This window comes from Tachyglossus aculeatus, chromosome 9 (genome assembly GCF_015852505.1).
Source record: "Tachyglossus aculeatus isolate mTacAcu1 chromosome 9, mTacAcu1.pri, whole genome shotgun sequence".
In the NCBI taxonomy this organism is placed as follows: Eukaryota; Metazoa; Chordata; class Mammalia; order Monotremata; family Tachyglossidae; genus Tachyglossus; species Tachyglossus aculeatus.
Genome location: NC_052074.1, coordinates 18975967 through 18998270, shown reverse-complemented (window position 1 = coordinate 18998270; position 22304 = coordinate 18975967). Strand labels below are relative to the sequence as shown.

Genomic DNA, 22304 nt, shown 5'->3' with positions numbered 1-22304 from the left:
GCCTGCGCGCCGCCCCCCTCCCCGCCGCGCGACCGGGCGGCCTGGAGAAATTTGTCCCTCTCCGCGCGCCGTCCCGCGCGGTGCATGACGGTCGGAGCGGCCGTCTGAGGGAAGCAGCCGACGCCATCGCTGAGGAACGGACCACGGCCCGAGCCATCCACGCCGTGACCTCTTGGCGGGCCTGCATCTAGGTTGGTACGTATTTATCACTCCATTTATTTATATTTTACTTGGACACATCTCTTCTGTTGATTTTATTTTGTCAGGATGATAATGATGACGGCATTTGTTCAGCGCTTACTATGTGCGAGGCGCCGTTCTAAGCGCTGAGGAGGTTACGGGGTGATCGGGTTGGCCCACGGGGGGCTCATAGTTTTCGTCCCCGTTTGACGGATGGGGGAACTGAGGCCCAGAGAAGTGAAGTGACTTGTCCGAGGTCACACAGCAGACAGGTGTTGGAGCAGGGAGGTTTGGTTTTGTCCCCTGTCTCCCCCTTTTAGACTGTGAGCCCAGTGGTGGGTAGGGACTGTCTCTCTATGTCGCCAACTTGGACTTCCCAAGCGCTTAGTACAGTGCTCTGCACACAGTAAGCGCTCAATAACTACGATGGATGATGATATGTTTGTACATATTCATTACTCTATATTGTACATGTCTCTTCTATTTATTTTATTTGGATGGACGAATGAATGGGGACCGTCTCTATATGTTGCCAACTTGGACTTCCCAAGCGCTTAGTACAGTGCTCTGCACACAGTAAGCGCTCAATAACTACGATTGATGATGATATGTTTGTACATATTCATTACTCTATATTGTACATGTCTCTTCTATTTATTTTATTTGGATGAACGAATGAATGGGGACCGTCTCTATATGTTGCCAACTTGGACTTCCCAAGCGCTTAGTACAGTGCTCTGCACACAGTAAGCGCTCAATAAATACGATGGATGATGATATATGTTTGTACATATTTATTACTCTACTTATATGTTACTTGTACATGTCTCTTCTATTTCTTTTATTTTGTCAGGATGTTTGGTTTTGTCGTCTGTCTCCCCCTTTTAGGCTGTGAGCCCGCTGTTGGGTAGGGACTGTCTCTATATGTTGCCAACTTGTACTTCTCAAGCGGTTAGCACAGTGCTCCGCACACAGTAAGCGCTCAATAAATACGATTGATGATGATATATGTTTGTACATTTTTATTACTCTATTTTACCTGGACATATCTCTTCTATTCATTTTATTTTGTTAGTATGTTTGGTTTTGTTCTCTGTCTCCCCCTTCTAGACTGCGATCCCACTGTTGGGTAGGGACCGTCTCTCAGTGTTGCCAGCTTGGACTTCCCAGGCGCTTAGGACAGTGCTCTGCACACAGTAAGCGCTCGATAAATACGATTGATTGATTAATTAATCATAACGATAATGGTGATGGCATTTGTTAAGCGCTTCCTCCGTGCAAAGCACTGTTCTAAGCGCTGGGGACGATACAAGGGGATCAGGTTGTCCCAGGTGGGGCGCACAGTCTTCACCCCCCATTTCACAGATGAGGGAACTGAGGCCCAGAGAATAATAATGAAGGCATTTGTTAAGCGCTTATTACGTGCAAAGCACTGTTCTAAGCGCTGGGGAGGATACGAGGAGATCAGGTTGTCCCAGGTGGGGCGCACGGTCTTCACCCCCCATTTCACAGATGAGGGAACTGAGGCCCAGAGAATAATAATGAAGGCATTTGTTAAGCGCTTATTACGTGCAAAGCACTGTTCTAAGCGCTGGGGAGGATACGAGGAGATCAGGTTGTCCCAGGTGGGGCGCACGGTCTTCACCCCCCATTTCACAGATGAGGGAACTGAGGCCCAGAGAATAATAATGAAGGCATTTGTTAAGCGCTTATTACGTGCAAAGCACTGTTCTAAGCGCTGGGGAGGATACGAGGAGATCAGGTTGTCCCAGGTGGGGCGCACGGTCTTCACCCCCCATTTCACAGATGAGGGAACTGAGGCCCAGAGAATAATAATGAAGGCATTTGTTAATCGCTTACTATGTGCAATGCATTGCTCTAAGCGCTCGGGAGGATACAAGGAGATCAGGTTGTCCCACATGGGTCGCACCGTCTTCACCCCCATTTCACAGATGAGGGAACTGAGGCCCAGAGAATAATAATGAAGGCATTTGTTAAGCACTTACTATATGCAAAGCACTGTTCTAATCGCTGGGGAGGATACAAGGAGATCAGGCTGTCCCACGAGGGGCTCACGGTCTTCACCCCCATTTTACAGATGAGGGAACTGAGGTCTAGAGAAGTGGAGTGACTTACCTAAAGTCACACAGCTGACAAGCGGTGAAGCCGGGGTTAGAACCCATATTAATAATGGTATTTGTTAAGCGCTTACTATGTGCAAAGTGCTGTTCTAAGCGCTGGGGAGGATACAAGGTGGTCAGATGGTCCCACGGGGGGGCTCACAGTCTTCATCCCCATTTTACAGATGAGGGAACTGAGGCCCAGAGAACTGAAGTGACTTGCCCAAAGTCACACAGCCGACAACTGGAGGAGCCGGGATTTGAACCCATGACCTCTGACTCCAAAGCCCGGGCTCTTTCCACTGAGCCACACTGCTTCTCCACAAAGAGATCAGGTTGTCCCACCTGGGGCTCACAGTCTTCATTTTACAGATGAGAGAACTTTACATTTACAGATGAGGGAACTGAGGCCCAGAGAATAATAATGATGGCATTTGTTAAGCGCTTACTATGTGCAATGCACTGTTCTAAGTGCTAGGGAGGATACAAGGAGATCAGGTTGTCCCACGTGGGGCGCACGGTCTTCGTCCCCATTTCACAGATGAGGAAACTGAGGCTCGGAGAAGAATAATGATGGCATTTGTTAAGCGCTTACTATGTGCAATGCACTGTTCTAAGCATTGGGGAGGATACAAGGAGATCAGGTTGTCCCACGAGGGGCTCATGGTCTTCACCCCCATTTTACAGATGAGGGAACTGAAGCCCAGAGAAGTGAAGTGACTTACCCAAAGTCACACAGCTGACAAGTGGCGGAGCCGGGATTAGAACCCACGACCTCTGACTCCCAAGCTTGGGCTCTTTCCACTAAGCCATGTTGCTTTTTTATAATGCAGTACCAACCCCAGCGCTTAGTACAGTGCCTGGCACATAGTTTAAAGCTTAATAAATACCATCGTTATTATTATAACAGAGTTAACGCACATGCCCAATCCATAATAATAATAATAATAATAATAATAATTGTATTTGTTAGGCACTTACTCTATGCCAGGCACTGCACTAAGCACAGGTGGGTACTAATGATGGCATTTATTAAGCACTTACTATGTGCAGAGCACTGTTCTAAGCGCTGGGAAGTTTACAAGGTGTTCAGGTTGGCCCTCAGGGGGCTCACAGTCTTAATCTCCATTTTCCAGATGAGGTAACTGAGGCACAGAGAAGTTAAGTGACTTGCCCAAAGTCACACAGCTGACAATTGGCAGAGCCGGGGTTTGAACCCATGACCTCTGACTCCAAAGCCCGGGCTCTTTCCACTGAGCCACACTGCTTCAACTGGGTACAAGCAAATTGGGTTGGACAAAGACCCTGTCCCGCATAGAGCTCATAGTTTTATTCCCCATTTTACAGAGAAGGTAACTGAGGCCCAGAGAAGTGAAGTGATTTGCCCAGGGTCACACAGCAGACAAGCGGCGGAGCTGGAATTAGAACTCACGACTTCTGACTCCCAAGCCCGGGCTCTTTCCACCAAGCAACACTGCTTCTCTAACTAGTTTACAACGAGTTGCAGTCTAGACTGTTGTCCCTACTTGCTCCTTTTGCCTCCCTCTCCCCGCCCCAAAGCACTTATGCATGTAGCTGTCATTTTATTTTTATCTATTGATGTCCCTTTATTTATATTGAAAAATAAATATGATTGATTGATTGATTTTATTTGTATTTGTATTGACGTCTGTCCCCGTCCCCCCCCAGACAGTGAGCTTGTTGTGGGCAGGGATTGTCATTCTTTATTGCTGTATTATACTTAGTACAAGCGCTTAGTACAGTGTTCTGCATGGAGGAAGTGCTCAATAAATAGGATTGAATGAATGAATGTCAAAAGTATATCAGCCTCCAGTCAACTTGGTATGCACTTATATAAATACCGTACTGTATTATTTCTCTTTTATTTTCATGTCTGTCTCCCTCTGTAGACTAAGATCTCTGTGGGCACCGTTCACGGCTACCATCGCTGTTGTGTACTTTTCCAAGTGCTTAGCACAGTGCTTCACCCACAGTAAGTGCTCATTAAATACCATCAATTGAAATACTATTAATTGGTTGGTGTGCTTTAAACATGTACTTCCCAAGCGCTTAGTACAGTGCTGTGCACATAGTAAGCGCTCAATAAATACGATTGATGATGATGAAGGACACAATCCAATTTATTTAAACTGAGTTCGGCGGCTCCATGCTAATGAGCCCTTTTGGGTGAATTTTTAGTAGCGAATGTTTCTGTACTGCATATATGCACTATCCAGAAATAATTTTTCTGTTTGGTTAATAATGTATCAATATCGAAAAATGATTTTCATTTTGGATGAATAATCTAATGAACAAACGTTATAGTGAGCCTGAATCTATTAACCTATTTAATCTAAGCTATTTACTTAATGTTTGTCTTCCCCTCTAAACTGTAAACTGATCGTGGGCAGGGAACGTGCGTACCAACTCTGTTATATTGTACTTTCCCAAGCTCTTAGTACAGTGCTCTGCACACAGTACACTCTCGATACATATTATCGATCGAGTAATCCGAGGAATAACTATATGCACTGTTATAAGATTCCTTCACTTGAAAAACTTTTTTTTTACTCATTCATATTCTGGAGTCCTTAAGATGTAAATGGTAAACGAAGGAATTCACCTGAGACCATTCTTGTTTTTAGCATCAGGAACAGCTTAAGAAGTATCTGTGGGACCACAGAGGAGCCTCATTAGCAGATCATCTATGTAAGTAACATGAGATCTTATTTCACACCCTGTGCCGGCAGCCTTTAAAATGAATCAGCCGCAAAAGAATTGGATAATTTCATTGGAAATAGTGAATTTAACTTGCAAGCTGACAACTATAAGTAGCACATTAGTTCAGTCATGCCTGGTGGAAAAAAGCAGAGGGCCAGGAGCCCTGGGTCATAATCCCTGCTCTGGACAGTTTAAAAACACTACTGTACTTGCAGAGCCCACTGTTGGGTAGGGATTGTCTCTATATGTTGCCAACTTGTACTTCCCAAGCGCTTAGTACAGTGCTCTGCACACAGTAAGCGCTCAATAAGTAAGATTGATTGATTGATTAATAAATACCACTGATTGACTGAGCTGTGCCAGACCTGCTGGGTGACTTAATCTCTAAGACCCTCAGTTTTCTCATCTGTAAAATGAAGATAACTCCCTCTTTTTTGTGAGTCCTGCGTGGGACACAGACTGAGCTTTACCTGATTATCTTTTACCTACCCCCTTAGCACAGTGACCAGCATATAGTAAATTTCCTAGGTTACGGGGATTACTATTCCAGTCCATGCAGCCCAAACCCCATTCCACCCTTCCAACTCTGGAGCAAAGCAGAGCTGCGAAAGTGCAGCCCATAGTTGATTATCTCTTCCAGTTGTTGTTGTTGTCTTATACTGCCGAGCCGTGCCCGACCCATAGCGACATCACGGACACATCTCTCCCAGAACGCCCCACCTCCACCTGCAGTCATTCTGGCAGTGGATCCATAGAGTTTTTTTGGTAAAAATCCATAAGTGGCTTACCGTTGCCGCCTTCCGCGCAGGAAACTTGAGTCTCCGCCCTCGACTCTCTCCTGTGCCGCCGCTGCCCAGCACAGGGGAGTTTTGACTTGTAGCAGCTCGCCTCTAAACTTGTTGTCGTCCTTCTAACGTGGCAGTAAGATCAAAAATCATCTATGTTTAGGAAAAGGAAGTAGAGTTTGCTTCTGAAAGTTACTTGAGGTACATAGTGTAAGCCTGGGCAAGGACTGTGAGCCCAGTGTTGGGTAGGGACTGTCTGTGTGTTGCCAATTTGTACTTCCCAAGCGCTTAGTACAGTGCTCTGCACATAGTAAGCGCTCAATAAATATGATGATTGATTGATTGAAATACTATAATTCAATTGCTTTCATTTTAAGTTAAATAATCACATTATAGATATTCATTCTCTTGTTGATTAGCATTTATAATCCTATTCCCAGTTAAGTCACAACACCCTTTTCAAGTCACCCCAAGACCCATCTCTAGGACTTTTGTGTTTCATGCCTATCTTCAGCTTTTCCATACATGTGTAAGTTTATAATAATAATAATGATATCATTTATTAAGCACTTACTATGTGCAAAGCACTGTTCTAAGCAGTGGGGAGGTTACGAGGTGATCAGGTTGTTCCATATGGGGCTCACAGTCTTCATCCCCATTTTACAGATGAGTTTATATATTCAGTGATTTATCTGGCTATTTCATCCTGATGGAGTTGTACTACTTTCTGTATATCCTTGCTCTTTTTTCTGCCTATTTGCAAATAAGTTTTATGTCGTCCCCCCCTTAGATTTTTAAGATCCTTCAGGACCAGGAATGTGTTTGCTGCTTCTGTGGTACACTCCCAAGGGTTTAATTCAGTGTTTTGCAACTGTAGGCACTCAGTAAATATGATTGATTGATTGATTTTCTAAATCCGGTGCTTTATATTCAACTTATATTTCCATTTTAATTTTCTAGTGTATTAAACTTGTGTTCAAAGAAGAAGCTTGAAAATGGCATCCATGCAAGAATTAGTGAGCGACCAGCGGTTTAGCAGGATCACTAAGGATCCTAGATTTTGGGAAATGCCAGATAAGAACCGAAAAATCAAAATTGATAAGCGGTTTCAAGCAATGTTTCATGACAAAAAATTCAAGTTGAAATACGCTGTGGATAAAAGAGGACGACCTATCAATCGCACTAGTACAGAGGACCTGAAACGATTTTATGACCTTTCTGATTCAGACTCCGATCCCTCCGATAAAGAAAGCAAGATATTGCAGAAGGAAAAAACCAAGAGAAAAACCCAAAAGCCTAAAAAACAAATCGATTCCAAGAACCCCTTGGTTAACAATCAGGAGGAGAATAAAAGCAGGAAAATTAAGCAGAATAAGGCTCCTGAAAATGAAGAACCGGATACTTCAGGAAGAATTACTAAAGCAGGAAGTTTGAGTATATCCAAGTTGAAAAAAGACTGTAGAAAAATGAATGCTGAAAAAGATGATAAAGAAGCTGCACAGAAGGGCATAAAAAACCAAAAAGATATTTCTGCAAATAAGGGCATAAAGAAGCAAAAGGATATTTTCATAGCGGGCTCAAATTCATCACCCAAAAGCAAAATGACATCACAACCAAGCACTGCTGACAAAGGGAAATCTTCCCAGATGAAATATCCTGTGGAGAAGAAAAGGGAATCAGGTTAGTTGGAAAGTGGTATTTAAATCAGTAACTAAAACAGCCATGTAAAATATGAAAATATTTTATTATTAGGGAATGTTTATACCATGTTGTGGGTTTAATAATGGTTTAAAAGACTAAAATAGGTTATTTAACATGAAAGCTTGTTGTGAAGTACCCTGATCCGAAGATATCACAGAGTACTGGGGAAAAGAGGCTGTTAAGAATCTTTCTCTTTTTGGCAAGCTTAACAGGTCTCAAGAGACTATGACCTCTATAGAGTAGGGATGCCGAGCTAAGGACTGAGACATTTAAACCCAGTATGTGCCAGTTCCCTTTTTTAAAAAGTATCTGCTTAAATCCCCTCAAGATTCATGCGTAATTGCTACCCAGAAGTAAATTATTTTGAAAAACCTTTGCAAAGTCTCTGATGATATTTGCAGGTGTCTTTTTGTTTCAGGACCTAGCCACTGAATGCCGGGTGCTTACTGTGTGCTAAGGCCTGGGATAAACATAATTCAGCAATTCAGGCGCATAATAAAGAAGAAAAAGCAGACACATAGAATGTTTTGAACAAATTAGGAGCAGTAGTGAATTACGAACATTAAAATAGGAGGTTACTTAGACTGTGAGCCCCACGTGGGCCAGGGAGTTTATCCAATCTGTTTAATGTGGTGCTTAGAACAGTGCTTGATGCATATCATAAGAAGAAGAAGAGCATAATAATAAGAAGAAGTAATTTCAGGAGCGGTCCTCAGATACATCATCACCGTGGCACCACTCCGCACTTGTGTAACTGCAATCTTGCCAGCCTTCTGAAGTTCAGTTAGGTTGGCTTTTTTCCTGTTATGTTGGAAAGAGGGAGGGAGGTTGTCTCAGCCATTGGGTAGTTCCTCTCAAGACGAAGAAGCTCAAGGTCCTGTTTGGAGGTTTTTCCAAATATTAGGGTTTTTTTCCAACTCCAGGCCCCTCCAGAGAAAGGCCTTTGCTTCCTAGGTTTGGGCGGGCTATATGTGTATTAAAAATTTGTATCAGAAAAAATAAAAATACCTTTTGTTATATAGCTTACTTTACCAAATTTAAAATGTTAATATGGAAAAAACCAGGTTTTCTCAGGAACAAGTAACTCAGTTCTGATTACACTTTAAAGCTGCTAATTGCATTCTGTCAGTCCATTAAAATATTAATATTATTAATATAAAATATCCAAATATTGAATATGGATAAATATTAATACTTAAGAATAATTTGATCCTAAAGTTGGGTGGAGTGAGACTGAATTTCAGCCTCGAGTAACAGTCAGTTGACTGCTCTTGAATCTGTTGATTTATCGCTTGGATATTAGTTTTGTTCATTGTCCTTCCTACTAATTACAGCACATGATGATGCCTTTGAAAGTCAGTCAGATGATGACAGTTTTGAAAAAGATTCAGTGGAGGAAGACTCAGAAAATGATAATGAAACAGAAGCAGGTGAAGAGTCAGAGGAAGATGAAGAAAAGGAAGAAATCGGTGATGAAGCCTCAGATGACGATGAAGACGAAAGTGACAGTGGCCCTGACCTTGCTAGAGGAAGAGGAAATGTTGAGACTAGTTCTGAGGATGAAGAAGACGATATGACCAACTTGTATCCAAAGGAACCTGAGTTTGAACATGCTTGGAGAGAATTGGATAAAGATGCGCCTCGGGTAGAAGAGGTAACACAAGCAAAAATATTTACAATTTTACACTACCCATCACAGTTGCATAACCCCAACCCCATTGTTTCTGTGGGCTTGAAACCCACAAATGGGTTATCTGAACGGCAAGGACAACCCTTGATTTGATAATACTAATAAATACTATCACTAGTAAATACTAGTGAATACTATTCGTATTTATTTATTTTTTAAATGACATTTATTAAGTGCTTAGTATGTGCAAAGCACTGTTGTAAACACTGGGGAGTATACAAGTTGATCAGGTTGTCCCACCAGGGGCTCACAGTCTTAATCCCCATTTTACAGATGAGGTAACTGAGGCACAAAGAAGTTGAGTGACTTGCCCAGAGTCACACAGCTGACAAGTGGCGGAGCCGGGATTTGAGCCCATGACCTCTGACTCATACTCATGGGAAAGAAGTGGAGCATGGATCAAATCAATTCACACATAAACATAAATCCTCATTCTCAAGGCATTAGGTTAGGTTCAACCCTACCCTTTGCCAGACTAAGTAGCAAAATAGATTTATTTCACTGTACTACTCCCCTTCCATATCTACAAGCAAAAAGAGTTGTGGAAAGACAAAAAGATTGGTTTGTGACTTTTTCAGTATTTCAATTATTTCTCCACTTCTCCAGGATAGTTAAGAATAACTGCTCCTCAATAATTTAGAATCGGTATCTTTGTACTCTTTTTAAGAATTGAGAAAGGAGATACGGAAAATTATCCTGATTATTTTTCCTGGTATTTGATTTAGGACTGCTCAGTTTATATAGCAAAATTTAAAAAGCAAACAAAAAATATCATTGATCATTTCTTCTCCCTTTTCATTCTTTTGAGGTATTGGTCTTGTTTTATGTTTGGGGATAGAAAAAAGTATACATTTACCCTAATAATGTGGAATATTGCATTTTAAAACAGTACTTCTTCTTCCGTAATCTAGATTACAAATCGACTGGCAGTTTGCAACATGGACTGGGATAGATTAAAGGCCAAAGATCTGCTGGCTCTGTTTAATTCATTTAAACCTAAAGGTGGTGTTATATTTTCTGTTAAGGTAAGAATGAATTTCTGTCTGAAGCCACAGCTTCCAGAGTCTTTCGGTCCAACCCTCGGCTCACAGCAGAATTGCCCCAAGACTAAATTAAATGAGTGTGGCCACAGAAAGGTGCCTGGATCAGCATAGCCTCTTTTAACTCAAGGAGACAGGGTCATATTTCCCAGGAAGCCATCTTGGACATAATAATAATAATAATAATAATAATAATAATAATAATAATAATAATATTTGTTAAACGCTTACTATGTGCAAAGCACTGTTCTAAGCACTGGGGAGGATACAAGGAGATCAGGTTGTCTTTGAGTCCCTTGTGGGACAAGGACTAAGTAGGTGGGAGGACAGGTAAATAATCCCCCTTTTGCAGTTATGGAAACTGAGGCACAGAGAAGTCAAATGACTTACCCAAGATTGCACAGCAAGCAATTGGCAGAGTCAGAGTTTACAACCAAGGTCTTCTGAGACTCAGGCCCCTGCTCTTTCCACTAGGCCATACTGCTTCTTTATATCTTATTCTCCTCATGGCTTGAATTACCGCTCTGACCTATGCTAATAGCCTTATTGAAAACTGCAAAACACGAAGTCTTCAATCAACTCCGTTGTATTGGACTCACCCTAGCGCTTAGAGTAGCGCTCTGCATACATTAAGTGCTCAATAAATCCTTTTTTATTATAAGTGAATAGAAAAATTAGAACAACATAGCAGTGGTTCAATGAAATGTAGTGAAATTAACTGAAAGAGATCATTCATCTCTCATTGCCTTTCGAAAGCAGAAGATGTTTGAACTTCTGGGTCTACAAAAGTACCCTGTAATGGGCTTCAAATTCAAATTAGATAGGAATGTTTTCATCCTGTTACAATATTTGTGATATTGAATGGAAGCTAAAGCAAAACTGTGTCAGTAGAACTAAATGTCCCCAAAGTCACGTTTGCAAAAACTATGTAATTCATAAGAAATTATTAGCACATAGAAAATATACCATACTGCTGTCTAGAATTAGGTATGCTCTTTTATAATTTGAAGCCAGGTTGACAGGTTTTCTCCCTCTGTTGAATGGAGTCCTAAATTATAGTTCTATGCATTACTTGTAGATCTATCCTTCAGAATTTGGAAAGGAAAGAATGAAGGAAGAACAGCTGCAAGGACCTGTAGAACTATTAAGTATTCCTGAGGATGCCCCAGACAAAGACTGGTATTAAATCATCATTAAAATGTTTATACCATTTTTAGTTGTGCCTAGTATCAAAAGTGCAATGTTTTTTTTTAAACTGTGGTACACTATTTAAAGTTCACTTGGTAAACCACCAGGGGGAGCCATTCTGTGTTCATCAGTTAGTGAAGTTTGCTATTGGATGGATCTGGGAGAAAAAAACCCCAAAAAATGTCTTAAGTGACATTAAATTTAAATCAGAAACCAATCAGACAATTTAAAACGTTCATAGTGTAACTTTCTGCGTTAAAGAAAAAGTTTTGCTATATTAGGAACGTTTTTGAAAAAAACAATGGTATTGGAGTGTTTACTATGTGTCAGGCAATCAATCAATCAGTCGTATTTATTGAGCACTTACTGTGTGCAGAGCACTGTACTAAGTGCTAGGGAAGTACAAGTTGGCAACATATAGAGACAGTCCCTACCCAACATCATCATCATCATCAATCGTATTTATTGAGCGCTTACTATGTGCAGAGCACTGTACTAAGCGCTTGGGAAGTACAAATTGGCAACATATAGAGACAGTCCCTACCCAACAGTAGGCTCACAGTCTAAAAGGGGGAGACAGAGAACAACACCAAACATAATAACAAAATGAAATAAATAGAATAGATATGTACAGGCAAAATAAATAGAGTAATAAATATGTACAAACATATATACAGGTGCTGTGGGGAAGGGAAGGAGGTAAGATGGGGGGATGGAGAGGGGGACGAGGGGCACTGTATTAAGCACTTGGGCTAGATTCAAGGTTGGACATGGGGTTTCACAGTCTTAATCTCCATTTTACGGATGAGGTAACTGAGGCCCAGAGAGATCAATCAATCAGTCAATCATATTTATTGAGCGCTTACTGTGTGCAGAGCACTGGACTAAGCGCTTGGGAAGTACAAGTTGGCAACATATAGAGACGGTCCCTACCCAACAGTGGGCTCACAGTCTAGAAGGGGGAGACAGAGAACAAAACAAAACATACTAACAAAATAAAATAAATAGAATAGATATGTACAAGTAAAATAGAGTAATAAATACGTACAAACATATATACATATGTACAGGTGCCGTGGGGAAGGGAAGGAGGTAAGGCGGAGGGGATGGAGAGGGGGAGGAGGGGGAGAGGAAGGAGGATGGGACCCAGGGGTGGAGTGGAGAGATGAAGTGACTTACCCAAGGTCTCACAGCAGACAAGTGATAGAGCCCGGATTAAAACTTAGGTCCTCTGACCCCCAAGCCCATGCTCTTTCCACTAGGCCACATTGCTTCCCATGCTACTTGCAATCTATCCCAAGCCTGTGTCAATGGTACAGCGATTCCTATTTAGAAAGATATGTATTGTTACAGTAATATCGTTCCAGCAATTGAAATTACGTGTACATAATTATGCCCAGAATTTACCCTCTCTGCATTTGTGCTGCCAAGCTTTCATTCAGAGTATTTCATGGAGTGTTTGTGCCTTGGCAGGAAATATGAATCAATTTAACGAAAGTATTTTGTGCAGATAAGAACCGGGTCCTGAAAATGTGATTTGAAGAGAAATCTGGTTTGTAGTAACTGTTGACTTTGTTTTTAAAGCTCTCCATGTCGACCTAAAAAAGTTTAATTGGCGCTTTTTTCTTTCTTTTTTTCTAGGGCCAATAGAGAAAAATTGAGGGATTATCAATTCAAGCGCCTGAAATACTTTTATGCAGTTGTAGACTGTGATTCTCCAGAAACAGCCAGTAAAATTTATGAAGACTGTGATGGACTTGAATTTGAAAGTAGTTGTTCCTTTGTAGACCTGAGGTAAATCTCATTGCTCTGTTTCAAATACTTATTGTCCCTTGGCAGCTGAGGTTGAAGGATTTGGAAGTAAAATCATATGAGACTCTGCCTTGTGTAATTATTCTTACTTAAAAATGAGGATTCTTTTGTGTGAGGGGAGATGGATTGTGCCAAAAATCTCTCTGATTTTCTTTTGGTAAAGAGAAATTCCACTTATGATGAAGGAAACCTCATCATGGCAAACAAAACATCTGACGATGTGTCCGAATCAAAGAAATATATTGTAAAATTATGCCACTTAAAAAGCTTCATAAAACTGCTTCCCTCAGCACGGGAACCAAGTAAAGTTGTTCTTTAAAAAAAAATGAAGGGCTGACGCTGCCAGTGCTTCAGAAAGTATTGCTATGGGCATTGTCTTCAGGCAAAGGGCATGATTTTTCACAACATGCTCAAGCTTTGTTGCCCTGGAGCTGAAAAGCCTTACTTTTGATGAAGGAAACCTCATCATGGCAAACAAAACATCTGACGATGTGTCCGAATCAAAGAAATATATTGTAAAATTATGCCACTTAAAAAGCTCCATAAAACTGCTTCCCTCAGCACAGGAACCAAGTAAAGTTGTTCTTTAAAAAAAAAAATGAAGGGCTGACGCTGCCAGTGCTTCAGAAAGTATTGCTATGGGCATTGTCTTCAGGCAAAGGGCATGATTTTTCACAACATGCTCAAGCTTTGCTGCCCCAGAGCTGAAAAGCCTTAGATCATTTTGAATCTCAGATCTAAGGAAACAGGAAGCTGAACTTCTGTGCCATTTTCTCACCAGACCATTTCTTTTGTTGCCCAGTAAACCATTCTGCTGTGACACTCAATAGAATCAGTCCTTTAGATCCAGGGTTGGTGGGAGGGCTTTGTACTCAAAATGACATATTTTAGAAAAGGATAAGAAGCATCATTTCGTAGACACTGGACCTTTTATGTTCAGGAGAGCTCAGACTGTTAGAAACATAGGAAAACAACCAGTTTTCTTTAATGGACAAATTGGGTTTGACTGTAGCATTTTTAAACATGCCCACAGAGGCATTGTCTCATCAGAGAAACTGCATTTCCTTTCCCTTCCCTTTCCGCTTTACTCTCTCAACTAAAAAAGGAGATGCCTGTGGACTACATCGCCCTGCTGGGAGTGATTACAATCTTGAAACCTTTTCTTTTCAGGAGTGATGCTGTAGCTTTTGCTGCTGTTGATGAATTGTTTTTGTTTTATGTAGCATGTCATTTCTTTCCTTGTGTGTCGATTGTTAATTCACCCCTTTTTCAATTGTAAACTTTGTGGGTCAAGGACTTTGTACAAAGTAAAGCCTTAAAAAGGTCATCATTATTAATAATAATAATACTTTTCTAACACCGTCTCTTCAAACGTTAGTTAAATGTGATCCATTTTGAGAACCGTGAATTCAAGTGAACCATTTTTGTATTTTTTTAATCTATTGTCAGACATTTAAGGTAATTGGAAGTTTCCCAAGTAGGCAGAATCTAAAAAGGTAGAACTACTTTTTAGAAAAATGATTAAGGCAGCAGGATGAAGTATGTGCTGGCGGTCAAGGGGGACTGAAGGCAAGGAAATCAGCAAGGTGCAGAAGACGAGACAGGGTGACAAGTACTGGGACTAGAGTGGTAGCAATTTGAATGAAGAGGAAGGGACGAATTCTAGAGATGTCGTGAAGGCAGAACCAACAAGATTTGGTGACAAACTGAATATGTATTGAATGAGAGAGGTGAATCGAGGCTAGTGCCAAGTTTAGGGACCTGTTGGACAATGAGGATAGTGCTGTGACCAGACAGTGAGTTCATTCTGGGCAGGAATGTGTCTGTCTGTTGTTATCGTGTAATAATAATAATAATGGCATTTATTAAGCGCTTACTGTGTGCAAGAGTACACTGTTCTAAGCGCTGTACTCTTCCAAGCGCTTAGTACAGTGCTTTGCACACAGTAAACGCTCAGTAAATACGATTGAATGAATGCTGGGAAAGTGATGGGGAGGTGAGGGTTTGGATGGGATGATGAGGAGTTCTGTTTTGGACATGTTAAATTTATGGTGTCAGCGAGACATTCAAGTAGAGCTGGCCTGAAGGCAGGTGGAAATGTAAGATCGCTGAGAAGGAGAGAGGTTGGATCATGAGTGGTAGGTTTGGGAATCATCCATGTAGAGATGGAGGTTAAAGGTGTGTGAGTGAATGAGTTCTCTGTTGGTATGTGTGTAAATAAAGAATAGCCGGGGACCTAGAAATATGCCTTGAGGGGTTCCCCATAGCTGGAGAATGGGAGGCAGAGGAACCTGCAAAGGAGTGCAAGAAAGACAGACCCGAGAGGTAGGAAGAGAACCAGGAGAGGACAGTGCCGGTGGAACAAAAGTTGATTTTTACTTTTATTTTTTGAAACTGAGTGATCTATTAAATGATGTATTTGTATATGTCAACCCATCCCCAGAAGTTACACAGTTTTAGGAGGCCTAGTAGGTCTGTGATTTTCAGTTACCCTAAGGAGGTTTGCTTTAGTGCAAACCATAGCCCTCTTGCCTCTTCACCCCTTCGCTGCGGCTGCGGAGTGAAGGTTGAAGTGGAGCCGGTCTTTACCAGCTACGGTCATCGTGATGCCCAGCAAAATCTGAACTCAGATACCGCCTTTTTCTATCCCAAAGATACAGTGTATGTCCTTATTTGCACGGGGTTATTTATTTATTCATTTATTTATTTATTTACTGTGGTATTTGTTATGTGCTTGCGTGCCAGGCCTACAGTGAATATCCTTGGCACAGGGTTATTTGATTATTCATTTATTTATTCATTTACTGTGGTATTTGTTAAGCGCTTATTGTGCCAGGCACTGTACTAAGTGCTGGGGTAGATACAAACTAATCCAGGTAGAATACAGTCCATGTCCCACATGGGGGCATACACTATTTAATCCCCATTTTACAGTTGAGGTGACTGAGGCACAGAGAAATAAAGCGGCTTGCCCGAGGTCACACAGCAAACAGGTGGCAGAGCCGAGATTAGAACCCAGATCCTTTCGCCTCCCAGGCCTGTGCTCTATCCACTAGGCCATGGACCCTCTTTGTCTTTAGTGGAACCCATGCTCACTCTTGTAGGTGGACTTTGAAATCTTGGGCCTGTTGATTGATTCTGCAACAGGGGCGGTGCAACTGTGGGATCGCTAAATGTCCATTTCCCTAAGGCCATTTTATTCATTCGTTCAATTGTATTTAATGAGCACTTACTGTATGAAAAGCACTCTACTGAGTGCTGGGGAGAGTAAAATACAACAATAAACACACGTTCCCTGCCCACAAGGCACTTACATTCTACACCCATTCAAAGTTTTCTAGTGGTACTGCGTACTGTATTGTGCATGGTGACTATGCACTTAGCTGTGTACCCCTTAATCACTTCGATGTTCACTCCACCCCAACCATACTTATGTAAAAATGTTCATACTCTACTCTTTCCCCTATCCCTATCGAATTTAATGTCTGTCTTCCCCTGTAGACTGTTAGCTTCTTGTGGTCAAGAATCACATTTACCAACTCTGTTGTACTGCACTTTCCCAAGTGCTTGGAACAGTGGTTTGCATACTAAGTGCTCTATAAATACCCCTGACTGATTGATGACCAGTCAAATTTAATGAAATCCTTTAATAGATCACAGATTTTTACAGCTTTGGGACAGAATCGTTTTGAATGGTGCCGCGTTTGTTAAATTTATTATATCTTTCACTATCATAAAATGTATACTCGTATTAGCTGCAGACCTCAGCTAATTAAAGATCATTAAGACGCATTGTTTCTTTTGAATTATTGCAGTTCATATTGAAATACAAAAATCTTTTCTTTTTAAGGTTTATTCCCGACGATGTTACTTTTGATGATGAGCCAAAGGATATAGCTTCAGAAGTGGATATAGCTGCATATAAGCCCAAATATTTTACATCAGCAGCTATGGGAACATCAACGGTATCCTAACAAAAAAATGTGTAAAGCTTTCTATGTATTCATTCTATATTTTAATACAAATTTGTAAACATAAACTCTAAAATCAATGAGAGTTTGTTTTAGAAGTTGATACCTTCAATGTAGTCTCGATCAGTAATATCCTCTGGGATAGTCAAGAGCATAGGAGAGTCCATGTTGTTATCTGCAAAGGTTGCAGTCTGTTTTCAAGTCATTTTTCAACATAAAATTTAATTATTGCTACTGTTGAGAATATCACTTCTTGCTTTTACACTACACCATTATAGTTAGAGAAGCAACATGGCTTAGTGGAAAGAGCACGGGCTTGGGAGTCAGAGGTCATGAGTTCTAATCCCGGCTCTGCCACTTGTCTACTGTGTGACCTTGGGCAAGTCACATAACTTCTCTGAGCCTCAGTTCCCTCATCTGTAAAATGGGGATTAAGACTGAGCCCCATATGGGACAACATTATTGCCTTGTATCTACCCCAGCGCTTAGAACAGTGCTTGACACATAGCAAGCGCTTAACAAATATTATCATTATTATTATTTCCCAATCTGCTGACAGATCTCTTAAACTAAAAATACATACTCTGAATAGAGAGATTGCATAAAACCACAGAAGAGTTAATGATGAACAATTCAGCCCACTAAAAACGTAAACCACTTGGCCTTACATTGAAGATTGTTGTACTTGTATTGTGTTTTAGCCACATGATTTAATCTCATCTGAATTACAGTTTATTAATTATATAAGAATTAAAATAATTGAAGGCAGTTGTACATTTATGGAAATTATTTGATGCATTAATACAAGTTTAGATGATGGGCTTTTTTAGTTGCATAGATATGTTTTATAATTCATTTAAATAATTTTTCTACTTTGTTGTTTAAGGTGGAGGTCACCTGGGATGAAACTGATCATGAAAGAATCACTACCCTGAACAAAAACTTTAAAAAAGATGATCTTCTTGACATGGATTTTCAAGCCTATTTAGCTTCCTCCAGTGAAGATGAAGAGGAGATAGAGGAAGAACAGGAGCAGGGCAGTAAGTACTCATGGAACTACCAATTAGCATAACTGATCTGAAAAATCTAGTTGGTATGTAAAGTGATTTTAGCAATCTAAAATTTTCACCAGGCTGTGCCTACTGGTATGGTAATGACTCCTCAGTAGTTAGCAGTCTTAGCTTGAAATACTGTACTAAGTGATGTGCATTGTATTTAAAATTTATTGCCCTAATTCATTGCAGGAATTCATGATAGAAGTTTATTATGATAGAAGTATTTCCACTTGGTAGACACCCAGCATATGCCATTTATCATTATTATTAGTATTATTTTGTCTGTGTCCTCATGAGCCCACTAAAGTAAGACCTCCCTCCTCCACTGTTCTTCCCATGTTCAAAGCCCTACAAAAATCACATCTCCAAAAAGAAGATTGATTTCTTCTCACCCTTTAAATCCCCGACTGCCACTTCAGTACATCCACATCACCTAAGCACTTAATACTCATCTCCAGTCCCAGCAGTACTTGCATAGATATCTTCATACTCCATTGCTTCCTCCTGTCCGATTTGGGATATTGGAATTAGACGTTCTGGTGGCAAATTCAATAATTATGAACAAAAGCAAATAAAATGGGAAAGCATCCTAAACTGCTGTTGCTAAAAAAAAGACTTGGACATTTTATCTACAAATTCTTGTAGCAACATTTCAAAGAATTCGTATAATTTGAGGAATTATGCAATACTTATAATTTTTGTCTTAAATGTTTTAACACATTACAAACTTGCTTTGTATCAGGAAAAACCCTTAATACGTCAAGTCAGAACTGCTTCCTGGAGGTGGTGAACAGAATTTTTCACCTCATAGAAATCTTTTTGATCCCCCTACAAGAGACCCCTACCCTTTAGAGAATGTAAACTGAGTTGGAGAAAAAAAATGGACCTCCATGGTGTGTCATCCAACATTTTAGAGTTTTAGAGAGTAAAATTTTATCCCTGGAAAAATAAATTTAAAGTAGGCCATCAGAGACTTGCCACTATCATTTCAACCTGGAAAGGTCTTGCTTCTAATTATGTTTTCAGAAATAAGCTTTTAATAGAGGGAAATACATTACTGATTTGTTAATGTGCTCCTGATGTTTTGTCCATTGAATCACAGGATACATGACAGGATTCCGTCCAACATTATTACTGTGGCAGTAAGCACAAACAGAAAAAATGAATTTCAGCTGTTTGAGTGGAAATGTTAAAGTGTGATAGGATGGAAAGAATGTTTAAACCATTTTTATTCCATTTTTAAAATCTATAAAAATAGTTGAGTTATAAACATTTTCTTTATCTATCTTTGCCTTTACATTTACCATGTTGGAGATTTTTTAAAAAAGATAAAAGCTAGCTTTGGTCTTGGTCATGAAAAATTGTTCACATTGCCTGGCATTTTTTTAGCGACCAGTTATTCATGGCTCACAGCAACGAGTGTCTTCATTTCATAGTGCTTCTGAAACTTCCTTAACTGCAGACACTTGCTTTAATTCTTTGAGACTTAGTATTGTGCATAAGAATCTAAGCCTTTAAGTTTTGAACTGAGGAATCATTTTTGGAAGCTTAACATAAGTGTCAGCTACCAACTTTTTTTTGGCAATTGTTATTGTAGCTCCGTGGTTTTCATTGTACTCCTTTGGAACATGGAACAAAATGTATTTCCGTGGCTATTAGAGGTGGTAAAGTAAATATCCTACCAGCTCAGGACAGGAGATTAAAATAAATCCTTATCACCTAACTTCACTCATAGTCTAGACTAGACCTCTAAATCAATCAATCAATTAATTGTAGTGAGCACTTACTGTGTGCAGAGCACTGCACTAAGCACTTGGGAAGTACAAGTTCACAACATATAGAGACAGTCCCTATCCAACAGTGGGCTCACAGTAAGCCCTCAATAAATACAATTGAATGAATGATTGATTGATTAAACCCTTGAATTAAGAAAAAGTTATTCTCTCAGGAGTTTATCTCTGTGCCTTTGTTTAATTTACCTGGGTGATGCCGGGTGGATAAGAAATGAATGATAGTGGCTATAAGTGCATATATTGAGCCTAGAAAAGTATCCTTCAGTGATTAGTGGGCATTCCACAAACCATTCCCGGAAATTTGGGCTAATTTTACCAGATTAATGGGGAAATTGTTCAAATGAATTCTTTCTTTTCTAGGTGATGATGGAATCGGGGAGACAGCAGAGGAGAAACCTAAAAATCAGAAGGATGATGAAGAGCAAATCAACAAGTACAGGAAACTCTTGCAACTTATCCAAGATAAAGAGAAGAAAAACAAGGAAAATGAAATGGAAATGGAGATTAAATGGGTTCCAGGTACCAATTCTTTAATAAATTACATTTGCTATCTTTTTAACCTCTCACAGAATAGCAGAAGTTTGAACATGTTTTAGAATTAGAAGTAAAAGGGATACATTTTCACTAACAAAATTTGAATTTCAACAAGACCCAGAAGCTTCTTGGTGAAGGAAAGATTAATGTGGAATAAAAAGAAACCCAATTAGCCAATTATAATATTGTCTTTCTACTCCTGTTTTTTGAACCAGTTTTTCTTGTTCGGATTATTTTCCTAAAAGTCACGTGCTTTCATCAGCTATAAAGACATCGGTTCGTGTCCACATGGTAGATGCATATTAAAGATGGTCATTAGATTAAAGACTGACATACCAAGAAAGACAAGATAATAACAAAGAAGTAGAAGAAAGGTACTTGTTTTTGCCAACACCTCATTTGGCACTCATCAGAGATTATAAAATGTAGAATAGTTTTAGTAGTAGTGAAGTCATTAAGTTTTTGGTGGCTCCGGCAGTCACTGTTTGTTGATGGTGATGGTATTTGTTAAGCGCTTACTATGTGCCAACCACTGTTCTGAGTGCTGGGGTAGATACAAGGTAATCAGGTTGTCCCACGGGGGGCTCACAGTCTTCATCCCCATTTTACAGATGAGGTAATTGAGGCACAAGGAAGTTAAATGACTTGCCCAAAGTCACACAGCTGATAAGCGGCGGAGCCGGATTAGAACCTTCGACCCCTGATTCCCAAGCCCGGGCTCTTTCCACTAAGCCACGTTTATTCCTAGTGGTAACTTCTTTTTCAGAGGCCTGTCAGTTGTGTATGAAAATTAGCCATCATTTCTTATGTCTGGTTATGATAGTTGAGACAACACTATGGGATTAGTGACCATGGCACTGTTATTCTCTACCAATGGCATCATTCGGGGAAGTTCCCCAATATCCTGGATCTCTTATGGTTTAGGAATGGGACTGATAGGTGGTAAAAGTCGGCTAGGAAAAGTTGGCTGGGGAGTACAATCAATCAATCAGTGGTATTTATTCAGCATTTGCTGTGTGTGCAGAGCACTGGACTAAATGCTCAGCAGTTGGTAGACAAAGTGCCTGCTCACAGGAAATTTACAAGGAGAATGTCTGAGAAACTACCACCTTATGCTTTCCAAATCAGAGAAAGCCAAAGACCCTATCCTGACCGTTCCTCTCCTGCCAAACCACAGTTCACAAGACAGCATCCGATATTTTATTACTGTCCTTAGCAGAGCTGGAATCAAAATGTTAAGTCTTTGCATCTATAGTAAGATGAGAAGCCTGAATTTTCTCACCGGGAATAGCAGTATGCCACCTTGCCCGATGGCACTGTTGCTAAGAGGCAACGTGATTATGATCAAAACCCTTTTCTGGCAGGGAACCACAACCACCCACTTGCTGACTTCACCCCAGGCGTAGCCATAGATGATTTCTGAGGGTGTTTCAGCAGCCATTTGTTTATTGCTTACATACTTACTACTTAGTGTTAATTAAAAAACAGATTGATGAAACTGGAAAGTGCCATGATTCCCAGTGATTTGGATCTAATAATTGTGCCATAAGTACTTCCCCCCATGCACACTTTCTTACCACTTAATACAATGCTCTGCACACAGCGAGCTTTTAATAAATACTATTACTTCTACTAAATACTATTGCTACTACTTTCTCTGGACTAAAGACTGAGACAGATATGAGCTTGTCCCTATCTGTGGGGCTCACAATCT

The 22304-nt window shown here is 40.4% G+C and overlaps 1 protein-coding gene across 3 annotated transcripts in view; it reads left to right on the top strand.

Annotated features, from left to right (window-relative positions):
• The first annotated feature begins 103 nt into the window (after positions 1-103).
• ESF1 (ESF1 nucleolar pre-rRNA processing protein homolog) overlaps positions 104-22304 on the top strand; it is a 43310-nt gene continuing 21109 nt past the window's right edge. The window contains exons 1-11 of one of the 3 annotated variants that reach the window (XM_038751614.1): positions 104-195; positions 4211-4293; positions 4946-5009; positions 6767-7486; positions 8842-9161; positions 10109-10222; positions 11316-11416; positions 13067-13219; positions 17088-17202; positions 18095-18248; positions 20417-20575. In XM_038751614.1, the coding sequence (XP_038607542.1) occupies positions 6802-7486; positions 8842-9161; positions 10109-10222; positions 11316-11416; positions 13067-13219; positions 17088-17202; positions 18095-18248; positions 20417-20575 (1801 nt within the window). In that variant the 5' untranslated portion in view covers positions 104-195; positions 4211-4293; positions 4946-5009; positions 6767-6801. The remainder of the gene's footprint in view (positions 196-4210; positions 4294-4945; positions 5010-6766; positions 7487-8841; positions 9162-10108; positions 10223-11315; positions 11417-13066; positions 13220-17087; positions 17203-18094; positions 18249-20416; positions 20576-22304) is intronic. The other 2 variants (XM_038751615.1, XM_038751616.1) reach the window with 2 other exon arrangements.